The sequence below is a fragment of the Choloepus didactylus genome, chromosome 6 (genome assembly GCF_015220235.1).
Source record: "Choloepus didactylus isolate mChoDid1 chromosome 6, mChoDid1.pri, whole genome shotgun sequence".
Taxonomy (NCBI): Eukaryota; Metazoa; Chordata; class Mammalia; order Pilosa; family Megalonychidae; genus Choloepus; species Choloepus didactylus.
In genome coordinates, this window is record NC_051312.1 from 33742207 (window position 1) to 33754694 (window position 12488).

Below are 12488 nucleotides of genomic sequence, written 5' to 3' on the forward strand. Positions count from 1 at the left end.
GTCAGCAGCTTTGAGGATTATGGAGAACCAGCTGAAATGATTGCCATTTGGGAGCTGGCTTGTTTTTCAGTTTAGTGAACACTCTAAACAAAACTAAATGCTTAATACACAGCTGGTGTGGATTTAAGGTAAGCATGGAACCTACTGATGTCAGGACATGTTTTCCCCCATATCAGTTTAAATTGTAAATGACTGCCCTGTGGATTGCCACAGGCCTGAGGCCTTAGAAATCAGAGAACCACAAAACTATAGTCTCACAGATAAATGGGCCCTCAAAAGGTCTAGGATGGAGCCTTCAGGCTGGTAAATAATTGTTATTCACACTTGACACCTAAAGCATTTCAGGAAGGTTATGTGTCCTGCCCAAAGTCATACAACTAAAAAATGATAGGGGGGTGGGGTGGAGGTGGTAGAAAACAGGCAAGTCTCCTGCCTCGCAACACAATATTCTATCAACTTAGGCCATGGAGCTGCAGCTTTATGGTCTATTCAGCCCAAGGGGCTGGCTCTGACTTTGATTTGATCACACAATCAAAGATGCCCTGGGAAGCATGTGCAAGATCTATGTGATTTCATCTGCATGGTGCATTTTGCTTATTCCAAGACTTTTCTCACATGTGGCTTTTCATTTTCTTTCCCCAATTTCTTTCTCTACCATGCTCGATGAGTAGGACAGGTGACAAGATGTCCAGGTCCCAGCCCAATGCCCAGTTAATCTTCCAAAAATGCCAGTTTGACCAGATGAGGATGCTAAACATCTTTAGGTCCAGATGCCACCACCAGCATACAGTAAAACGTAAGTGTACTCTTAGCTCTCAGGGTTTCCAAAGAACACAGTGTCCTTCCCCAGTCTGTCTTGGAGGGAAGCTGTGCACCTGCCCAAGCCCTCTGACCTCTTGGCTCCCACTTCCAACCATAACAGCTTAGCCTGGCCTAACTATCCAATTAATCAGGGGTTAAGGGCATAGTAAACCTCTAAGAATCAATCCTTAGGATCCTAACAGGCTGATAGACAATCTCCTGGACTACAGGGCAAGCACCGGACACCTCTGCACCCTTATAACACCTTCACATGGAGTCACTGTTACAGCCTCTCAGCTGCAAACCACCCCCCTACCCCCAAATTTCCTCTCCAAGTCCCAGTCCAAGGCCTGGTTAATCTTCCAAAAATGCATTTGATTATTATCATTCTCCTGTTCCAAAAGCTTATAGAATCTTTATCATTTGTCTAATATGCTACTTGTCTTCTTTTTCTAACCAGACTGTTAAATCCCTGTGGATGGGCATCATGCCATGTTTTATATACCTGATGCATGCCCTTCCTCCTATGGCAACAATTTCATGCTAGATTGGATCCCATCAGTTTACTGAGCAACCTTGACCCAGACATTTAACCTTTCTGTTCTTCCATTTTCTCACTTGAAAATTAAAATACCAGCCTGGCAAACTCCAGATTTGTAACAGAGAATGATCCTCGCTTAGTATCACAGGGCTAAGAGGTAAATAAGAGAGTAGAGGCTGGTGCTTCTAGAAATAAGAGAGCACAAACCTCCCCATCAGCAAGGTCTATGACAAAGAGCCTAGTAAAAGGCACAAGCCTCAGACACTCACAGGGTTACTGAGCATACAAGCTCAGATACCCAAAAAAGATGGCCCCTGCCCTGGCCCTGAAGAGAGAAGACTTGAGGGGAGAAAAAAAAAAGAGAGAGAATCAATCAGTTCCATTGAGAAAAACCACCCTCCAATCCAATGATGCAGACGTGACACATAGGGAAGAGGTTGAGATGATGACTCAAAGTGGACAGTAATTTACATTTCCCCAGAAAGGTACAAAACGCCCTTCCTTCTTTGGGGAAGGCAGACCCATTTTTTTATTTAGGATGCTTCCAAGAAAGATGAGAGCTGACAGGGAAGTGCAGAACTAAAGTCAAGAGAATAATTGCAGAATGGCTAAAAAAGGCAAAGATGATGGGGAGACTCGGTCAGCTGGTCCTTAGGGGAGCTGAACTTGCAAAACCTCTAGATGGGGCTGGGCTTACTGAGCCACAGCAGGGCCCTTTTTCTGAAGGTAAGTGTTGCCCTCTGCTGGCCTGCCTCTAGAACACAGCCTGTTGGGGAGAGAGCAGGGAACTTTGAACATCTTCAGCGCCTGCTATCAACCGTTTCTCCCATATCCTAGTATCTGCTGTATTTCTGTTGAATTTGATAGGCTAGAAAGAAACCCCCTCCCTCCACCCAATACAATATTTTTTCCCCTAAGCTGGCAAAGAAAGAAAAGGGCTCTCTACTTTTAAATTTTCTCCTAAATTTTAGAAGGGATAACAGTCAGAATGGTAGAATTTTTTGAGCCGAGATCTGAAAAATCACGCAGTCCCAACTAGATTTTCATCTAGTTTGCTATATCTTAACCTTCAGCTGGAAGGGCAGTAGTTTTCAAACTACTCTCTCCTCTCTCTCGCACCTCTCTCCCACCTTCCTGCCTCAACGTGAGTCTAAGCTGCTGTCACTCACCTTCAGACACCCTTGCTCGGCAGCTCTGGGGTGGGCAACTCTGTCACCCTGGCCCGTTTGCTGAGTTCCTCACCAGGTGGCTCCTCAGCTGCCTCCAGCTTGCGTTTGGGGGATGCTGGGCCACTGGGAACTGGTCTTGGGCCTGTGGGGAAATATGTCACAATGTCACCAAGACTGTGCATGTAGACAGGATGATCCTAAATGGTACTGTGGCAGCTCTTTAGGGGACAGGGAGCCTGCTCACTAATGAAATGCCAGCATGATGTGCTGCAGACCTGCCCATCAGCCTTCCTTTGCCTGGAAATGTCCAAGGAAAGCACAACCAGGTCTGCCAACAGCAGGGCTAGCTTTGTGCCCCAAATCCCAAGGGCTCCAGGCCAGAGACTGATCTGGCCTGTCTGCTGTCCTGGCTCTGAAGGCAAGACATTCCCTCTGCCACCCTGAGATTGGCTCCCAGAGCAGAAATGGGCAGGGGCCTCACCCATGGAGCCAGCCCGGCTAGGCAAACAAGAAAAACCCTTGGAATTCTTGCCAGTCTTGTGTTACAGCTCGAAGGAGAAGAAGGAAGCTCATCTGTCTATTCACTCTTTCCTCCCACCACCCTAGTCCCTGCTGCCATCTCATGCCTAGACAACTGCAGTAACCTCCTTTCGAGTCTCCCTGTTTTCACTCTTGCCCATACAGGCAACTCTCCACACAGCAGGTGGAGTCAACTCTAAAACATAGATTAGCCCCTTCCCCCTCCCTGCTGATTGCCCTCCACCCTTCAGGAGGATCCTCCTCCTGCCTACATCTCATCCTCTCTAGCTTCTCCTTCGGGACATTCCAGCTACACCGGCCTCCCTTCACTTCCTTGAATGGACTAAGCTGGTGCCTGAGTCTGGGCCTTTTCTTGCTTTTCCTTTTCTCTGGAATGCTCTTCCCCATATACTGCAAAGGCTGGCTCCTGTTCAATACCTGGGTCTCTGCTGGAGAGGCATTCTGTGACTAGTGCAATCTAAAATAGCCCCAAGTAACCCCTCTCTCCTCAGTCGCTCTCTTATCAAGCCACTCAGTTTTATTTTCTCCAAAATGCTATTTGAACTGATCCTACTTGATTCCTTTACCATCTGTCTCTCCCAGGTGGAATAGAAGCTCCTTCAGGGAAAGGACTTGTTCTGGCTTCTCTCCTCACCCTGAATGACTGAAGCAGAGGTACATCTGTAGAGCCCTCGGGATGAGCTCCGGCCACAGGTGCTACTCACCTGCACTGCTCATGCTCCCAGCCTGGCTAGAGCTGGGCTCTGCCACAGGGTTGCTGAGGTCTTCCACACAGGAGGGGACGGAGGCCAGCAGACCTGGAAGAGAGGCAGAGGAGTAACTAGAACGCAAGCTGACAGGAGACAAGGGGGGAGGTCTGGACCAGCCACTGAGGTTCCAGCTCTTCTCGCTGCCCCATAACTACTCAGAAAGGCCCAGTTTGCAGTGTCCTGGGTCCTGGGAAGTCAAATTAACTTAACAGCCTGGAAGACAGCACTCAGGTTCTCCCTTTGCAGATATCTGGAAATCCCCATCTACCCACTCTGAGGCCGCAGGTTCAGTGAACTGGGGGTTGGGGGGGTGGGGGTGTTCCTTACAGAGTCCCCGGTAGCGGGAGAGCTGCTGGTAAATCTGCTTCATTCGCTCAATGTTGAGCCGGCTGGTCTCGGCATGGTTGACGATGGGCCGTGGGTAGTCCACGCCAATGATGCACTTGGCTGCTTTCTGAATCGACTCTGGGGCATTCCAGGGCTCATAGATGTAACGAGAAGGGAATCCTTTCAGTTTGGGCAGATAACGCCTGAAACAAAAGCACCGGATGACCAGTCAGCACACCTGGGCCCTCCTTCAAAGGGCCAAAGGGAGGCCATCTCAGGAGAAGCCAGAGTCTGGTCTGCAGCCTCACCTGATGTAGTCTCCACTGGGGTCTGTGCGGCGGCCAAAGCCCACAGGGCAGTAGCAGTGGAAGAACTGTTGGAAGAAAGCACTGCAGGACAGCCACATCCAGCTGCCTGAATTCACGCTGAAGTCTGCATCCAGGAGCAGCTCATCGAATACCTAAAAGTGGGGAGGGTGGAAGATTCAGTCTCCTTGGGACCTACTGCTATGGTTTTTCCCAAGTAACCACAGTCCTGGGTGGAGAAGAGTGTCCAAGCCCTTCTGCTGAGGGCAAGCCAAGGAGAATTTGGAGAGCTCCTGCACTCAGGAATCCCACCCCAGCCCCCAGCCCAGAAGGGGGTTGCCCTTTGCTGGGCCTACCCAGAGGGCACAGGCCAGCTTCCCACTGAAAGAGCACTCACCCGGACCCCACTCTCCCAGCTGACCCAGAGGTCTCCACGTGTGAGGAAGCAGGCCACAGCGTGCCGGGCCAGATGGTGGATCCAGCCCTCCTGCCTCAGCTGGGTCATGATGGCGTCAATCCAAGGGAAACCTGTCTTGCCCTCAGCCCACTTGGCCAGGGCCTCAGGGTTGCGGTCCCAGGGGATCTGGATGCAGATGGGGTTCCCCTCCATGCGGTCAAATCTGGGGTTGTTGGTGGCTGCCGTGTAGAAGAACTCTCGCCATAGGAGTTGCCCGAACAGGGAGAGGGGTGGTGTGCTGTTCCGCTTCACCTGAGGGGTGGGGACAGCATGTGCATGCAAACAGTTGTCCATCTCTCAGTGCCAAGTTACCTGGGCCTCTCCCAAAGAGGAACTGGAGCCACCATACATTTGGTGGCTGCAAACTCCTGGATATAGAAGTGTCATCCCCTAGAAGAAGCACAGAGCATGCCTGCAGAATTAAAGCCCTCTCTTCCCAATGACCCAGGGACTGATCAATAAGGTGGCTGTAGAGAGTAAGGCAGAGGAAAGTGATATCACTGCAGGACTCTGCATTAGGGGTCAAAGTCTGGAAAACTGGGTCATAATCCTCATCCTCAGGGTTCTCTGTTTGGTTCCACTTTCTAGAAAGCCAAAGAGAGTTTTCCCATCAGCATGCATAAAAATGCTCAGTCTAGATTTGGATTAAGTTATATGCCACAGCTTGGATATAGGACCACGAAGGAATTAGAAGAGATCAGTCCTCCAAGCAAATAATGATTTTCCTAAAATCATAAGACTACCTACCAAACTGGCAAAGCCACTCCATGCCACAAAATCCTGAGATTAGCAAGGGAGGAAAAATAACATTAAAAATGTTGACATCAGGATGATCTGATGGATTTGAACAGTTGGTTATGTTATCCTCTCTTTCTGGGGGTGCATTACACAGGACTGACTCTGGTATTGCCCTGTATGCAGCACCCTGGTCTATTTCCTCCATCACCAATTACAATAGCTGCTCTTGGATTGTCCTTTTAAATGCCCCATAGAGGGCAGCTGTGCTCTTCAGCTTAAGATGGGCTCTAGACTCACTCTTGCCTCCTGTCCTGGGTACCCTGCTCCCATCCACCTGCTGCCAGAGGATTTGCCACCTCTAGGGTCACACCCTGACAGTCCTGCTTTTCTGCCTGTCCTTCTGCTTTACATCATAATCTGGATTCTATGGAGATCAGTGATTTGGTTTGTATTTGGTCCTACCACCTCTTGGATATGGACACTCCCCCATCTTCTCTAGACTGTATGCACACTTCACTTCAGGATCTACATCCCAGCCCCCACCCCCAGGGAGAGAAGGAAGGGCTGTTTTCAGGGGGGACTGACTGGCCCAGAAGGCCTTGGTCCACCAGCTGCAAGTAGGGGGGTGCTGCCCTCACTGTGTACTCACCTTTCTATACAGGTCCCACAGGCGGTAGTAGAAGAGGCGGCAGGAGAGGCACCCAAAGCGCAGATAGGGGCTGAGGCCTGTGGGGCTGGCCAGCAGGGAGTTGGCATTCATGCGGGGTCTCTCATAGTTGGCCACCCAGGCCTGCAGTGGACACAGAAGGTGAAGAAAGAAAAGGCTTGAAGCAAGGCCTGGTTTCTGGCTTGACTTCCAAACCAGGACTTGCCCCGACCTCACAGAAATGGGCAATGTTTGTCTTCCAAGCCTCCCTTTCCCATTTCCTCCACCATCTTCACTATTGGCACTTCCTCCCTGTATTCTTTGAGAAACCCAGGACCTTTTGAATGCCCTTCCAGATGGGCTTTCCAACCAGGTCCAAGGCTCCTCATTCCTCTTGCTCTCCTCCTGCACATAAATGTGTGTTAGGATATCCCCTTTCACTTCACATTTTTTATGCTAATTCATATCAAAGTGTCAATCACTGAAAACTGGATTCACAGGACACTTTGATCTGTGCTGTTTTAAGATACAACACTTGACTCAAAGAAACTAACATCTACTGGTTGAATTTTATATGCCATGGCCATATGCTGGGAGAAATAGTGTTTGGCAGGAGGACTCACAGGCAGCTACCTATTTATCTATTTAGAAAGCCAGCCTTGCCCAAAAGTAGATTCTTAACTGTGCTTTGTTCCAGGGTCCATATATTATCTTACCTTAATTTAAGTCTAATGGTAGACACTTTGATATGAATTAGCATAAAAAATGTGAAGTGAAAGGGGATATCCTAACACATATGAATGCTGGGTTCATTCCACTACTTCATGTGAGAAGAATTTGAAAAGGAAACACTACCAGTCCAGATGATGAGACCCATGTTCTCATCCTGACTCTCCTATTTAACTCATGGTATGACCCTGAACAAGTTATTTTGACTCTCAGCTACTTATCTATTAAATGAGAACACAATTTCCCACCGCTTGGGGGGGGGGGGGCGGCAGAATAAAATGACAGATGTGAAAGAATACTGAAAGTATTGAACAAACCCTATAATTATGGAGAAGAAAGGTAAAAGGCTTCTACATTCCAGGAAAAAAACATCCCTACCTTAGCCCCTGCCCTAGTCACCAGGGGCCTCTGAGGTTGCTACTTCATCATGGCTACCCAGGGACTTCTTGTTGAGCTGGGAAGGGAGGGAACTCCCAAACCATTCCTGAGACCAACATGTCCTTTCCAGGACCATTGTCATGCACTGTTATTGGTCTTGTTTTTATCATCAATTGCCACAGGCATAGTGCTTTACTGTTCGTAAGTCACTGCGTTACATGCATTCTCTCATCTAAGCATAACAGTCCTCTGAGGCAGCATCCATCGTTACTGCCTTCTGAAAATGTGGAAACTAAGCTAAAAGGGTTGTTAACCTCCTGGGGATTCAAAGAGAGGGAACAGGGCTGAGGTGACTTGGCCTTCTGACCCCAGATTCCAGCCTCTTTCCGCTACATCTAATAGTTATTTTCTCTTTGTTAACTGCTAGCACCGTCTCCTCTCCATGATAACTATTTCACTAACTTTACACCCTCTTCAAACCTCCAACCTTCCTACCACCCTTTGTCAGACAACCTTGCTTCTTTGTTGTAAAGGAAGCTGTCAGCCACAAATCTACCTACACACTTACCTGCATCCACACCTACCCCTTCTCTTCCTTCCCTCCTGCAACCCTGTCCAAGGCCAAAGCCTCCACCTAGCTCTGGAGTCCTCTTCTCTTCCTTCCCTCTCTTGAACTTTCTTTTTTTTTTTTTTTTTAATCTGTAAAATGGGGATTTATTCATTCATCAAATATGTATTGGATGCCTACAGCACTGGGAGATACTGATTACAGATGGTACCCGATCCTCATGGAGATACAGAAATCTAAAGAGCACATAAGTGAATGCAAAATTACAACTGGATAAGGGTTATGAATGAAAGGAACATGGTGCTGGGAGAACAGGTTTGGGGGACCTATCTGAGTTGGGGGCTTAGGGAAAGCTTCCGTGGGAGGTGAGACCTGGAAGCTAAATAAGAAGTTAGCCAGGCAAAGGATGGCAAGGGTGGTGGAGAAAACAGCACCTGAGCAGCCCTGTCCAACAGAATCTCTAGCACTTTCAACCTCTCCCTCTCTAGTTTCCATTCCAAGAACACAAAATATTATCTTGTTTCTACACTTTGAAAACAAATCAAAACAAAAGAACATCTGAGAACCCCATGGATCTCTATACATCTATGGGTCCTCTCTCCTCCCTTCACAGTCAGCCTCTCTCACTTACCCACTTCTATCCCCATGTTCTACTCCACTCCAGTCTGGCTTTTGCCTTTATTCCACCAGGCTGGCTCCCACCAAACTCCCACCTATGACTTCCAAGCCACTAAATCCTGTAGGCATTTTGTGTCCTTGCATTTCTAGACTTCTCAGCAGCACTTCACCAGCTGACCACTCCTGGCTCCATACCTTCGATTCCTTTGGCCTCTGTGACACATGCTCCTGGTGTCCTCTATCCTGGCTGGCTCTTTCAGTCTTTTACCAGTTCTGCCTCTTCCACCCATCTCTTAAATGTTGGCACCCCAGGGCTCTGTCCTGGGTCACCTGGTCAGCTGTGTTCCTAGGTGATCTCACCCAACCCCATGGCTCCCAATACCAACTATTTGCAGACAATCACCATGTCTGTTGCTCTGGCCCCAACTGTTCTCCTAGACTCTGAAATAGCTCCATACAACTGCTGCTTAAGAACTCTACTTGTCTGCCTTTCAGGTACCCTATCCCAAACGTAATAAAACACTCTCTTCCTTAAACTCACCCCTCCATTGGTGTTCCCTGTCTCAGAAACACTCTCTCATCTACCTGGTTGCCCAAGCCAAAAACCCAGTCATCACCTTGACTCTCCCCTTACCAAGTCCTGTCAATTCTACGACCCAAATATTCCTTAAATGTGTTCTTTCCTTTCCATTCCCCACCACCACCATCCTGGTTCAGGCTAAGATCATTTCTAGACTGAACAACTGTGACAGCTCCTGACTGATCTCCCTGCATCTACTCTTGTCTCCCTCTAATCCATTCTCCACACTGGAACCAGAGTGATCTTTTAACAATGTCTGTCCCTCGGGATCAGACATGCAGTGGGCTTTCTGCCATCTCAGGGCAGAGGCCCAAATCTTAAACATGGCTTACGAGTACCCATCGTCTGGGTGTGCTCACCTTTCTAGCTGCATCTCTTGCCACTCTCCTCTCCACTCCTGCCACTTATACTTCTTTAAGCACCACACTAATGCTCACCTTTGCACAAGTAGTTCCCTCTGCTGGAATGTTGCCTTCCTTACCCCTCACCATCACTTGGCTAATTTTCACTCTTCTTCAAGTCACAACCTAAAGGTCACCACCCTCAGGCAGAGAGTCCCTGAGGTATTAGGTTAAATGACTCTGACACTAGGTATTTTTGCTTGCCCACCCTCCTTTTAAAAGCTTTTTATTTTAAATGAAGTACAGATACAGAAAACCACCAAATATGTTGTTTTAATGAACTTTTCTAAGGTGAACACTAATGCAACCCTCACCAAAGTTCAAGAACCGGAACTTTGCCACACACCCCAGAAACCCGTCTATGGGCCCATCCCTTGTACACCCCAGCCTCCAAGAAGTACCCTCTCTCCCAATTCCTTCAGTATGATTCTCCTGCACCTTGTCCTTTATCTATCACAGCACTTAGCACATTTATTCACTAGATTCTCTCTAATAAGGGGAACCTGCCCACAGTACAAACTTAAGAATCCCACAGAACAAGGTCTTAGCCTACTACTTACTGTGTGATCTCAGGCAAGTTATTAAACCTCTCTAAGCCTCAATTTCCTAATTTGCAAAATGGAAAGCTTAATGCCTACCTCTTAAGGCTGTTGAAAAGCTTAAGGGAGACAATGCAAGCATTTAACCCACAAATGTTAGACCCAGTGACTAGCACATGGTAAGGACTCCCAATAAATGGTAATTGCTATTATTACTATTATTATTATACCTGTCAGGAAGATTTTTCATTTTTCTACCAGTTTGAGCTTAGAGGCCCTAAGGAACTTGAACCTGACTCCATAGCGCCTGCTGCATGGGCGCCAGTACCTACAGCTCCTGCGTCTCAGTAAAGGGAGTCCATACCTTCCGTTCCAAGTGCTTATCCAGTCGGGCCAGGGCTTCTGCCTCTCCTCCTTGCCAGACAGCTGGGCCAAGTCCTTCAGTGGGGAATCCTACAGGAAGAGAAATAGGTCATAGGACTGGAGATCAGGCCTCCTCAGTGGTAACTCGGCAAGTCTTGACACATTGGTCTGTTCTTTGAACCACAGTGTTCTTGGTACTACTGTGGCTGAGATAACCCTGAAAGTTTCAGCATTTTCTAGGTCACCCAGGTTCTCTTCCTACTGTTACTATTTTCCTTGCATTCCCCATCCCAGACACTCATCATTCTAGGCAGATGAGAACAGCCTGGAATTCTTGCCCTTTCAGGCTAGCTGGTAATGATTGTGGTTCTCAGGGAGAAAGGCTAACTTTGTTCAGATCCAAGTATGGGGGAGGAAAGGAGAGAGAGAATAGGTGTGTAACACAAGAGGCTGACAAACCCCTTTCAACAAAGGCAATACTAGTTTTCCTGGTATTGAGAGGCCACTGATGCCAGCACCAGACCGGGTCCATATGGTCTGAGAGGGGGAGTGCACAAGTAGAGGCATGAACTAGAAACAGAAGATTACACATATGAATATGCACAGAAAAAAGACTGGAGGGACATACACCAAAATTAATAGTGGTTATCTCTGGATGGTGGGGTACCGGTGATTATTTCCATTTTTGTTTATTTTTTAAGCTTTCTTTAATAACATGTATTACTTTAACGAAGGAAAAAAAAACAAAAAAATCTTCTTTATAAAAAAAGGAGATGCCAGCATAAGAGCCTTTGTCAGGAACTACGCACCCAGCTCCTCGAGGGAGGGCACGCCATAGGTTTCATCGTGGTTCTCCTGGATCTCAGCCCGGCAGCTCTCCATCTGCTGGCTGGTCACCGAGCCCACTGGCTTCTTGGGCAGCTCCATGCGGCTGATGATGGCCTGAAAGCGCTTGTAGGTAAGGGGTGGCTTCTGCCCGTTGAGCTCAATGATCCTGGGGATCCCAAAGCATACCCACTGTCACTCACAAGGTCTTTGTTTCAGGTCCCTGCCCACCCAAAAAAGAGCCCAGACTTTGAAGGCTGTGAGGGCAGCTTTCCTCATCCATTCTGGGTACCATCCCTAGGTGGAAAGGAAGGGTCCAGGGAGGCCACATCTCCATTTTACCGAGAGGAAAATGAAGCCCAGAGAGCTGGAGCAGGTGCCTCAGGTAATGGAGCAAGGCAGGGCCAAAGCTGGGACTCAATTCCAGGTTCCCTGATGTCGACGTGGAGCCGCCTAAAGACAGAGACTGACCATATCTCTCTCATCAAAGAAAAGTCCTTACTAGCCATCTTGGTACTCGGCCTATCCATCTGAGCCATAACAATCCCCATGGGCCTTCCTCTCTTCCCCAGCATGAGCCTTGGAGGAAGTTGTTTGATAAAAACTGCAAACGTGTTCCTTTTTTGGGAAACCATTTCCTTCCCAGCTCCCATCTACTACAACAGTAAAGTGGAGAAGAGCCTGTCCTCCCTGAATCAGAGACTGGGTCGGGTATGTTAATAGTAATGACTAACACTCACTTGCAGTTTACAAAGTACTTTTTTATGGGGTGGGGGGACACAGCTGCACTCATGCAAGAAGGAAAGATAGAGGAGGGTGAAGAACAGAAGTGAGGCTATTTACATAAGGATGAATTGGGATGGTTTGGAGCTAGATTCCTGGGGTTCCTGTCGGCCAAAAAGTAGCTTACGCAAGACCTGGCTGGCTGGGAGGTTCACTTCCCAGTTATTCTCTCTCTCTCTCCCTCCATTAGCAGACATATGAGGTTGGCTGCTGCCCCTGCAGTACCGCCCTGCTCGCCTGGCACATGGCAGGAGGAGGAGCTCCACACCCAGCCTCTCCTCCTGAGGGCCCAGCTCACGTGCACAGCTGTGTGACCTGGCCTTCTGGCAGCTACGCAGGGATGGGAAGAGGGGGTGGGGAGCACTGGTGGCTGCTGGCTTGGCAGCAAAAGTAGAGGGATAACAGCTCTAGCAGGGAAAGGGAGGTGTGGG

General features: G+C 48.4%; 1 protein-coding gene across 2 annotated transcripts in view; it reads right to left on the reverse strand.

Annotated features, from left to right (window-relative positions):
- The window catches only part of CRY2 (cryptochrome circadian regulator 2), a 28381-nt gene that overhangs the window by 5452 nt on the left and 10441 nt on the right, over positions 1-12488 (reverse strand). For both annotated transcript variants that reach the window (XM_037839050.1, XM_037839049.1), the window contains exons 4-11: positions 11259-11443; positions 10451-10539; positions 6277-6417; positions 4830-5141; positions 4436-4587; positions 4128-4330; positions 3756-3848; positions 2512-2653 (exon numbers count right to left, since the gene is read on the reverse strand). In XM_037839050.1, coding sequence (XP_037694978.1) covers positions 2514-2653; positions 3756-3848; positions 4128-4330; positions 4436-4587; positions 4830-5141; positions 6277-6417; positions 10451-10539; positions 11259-11443 — 1315 coding nt within the window. In that variant the 3' untranslated portion in view covers positions 2512-2513. The remainder of the gene's footprint in view (positions 1-2511; positions 2654-3755; positions 3849-4127; positions 4331-4435; positions 4588-4829; positions 5142-6276; positions 6418-10450; positions 10540-11258; positions 11444-12488) is intronic.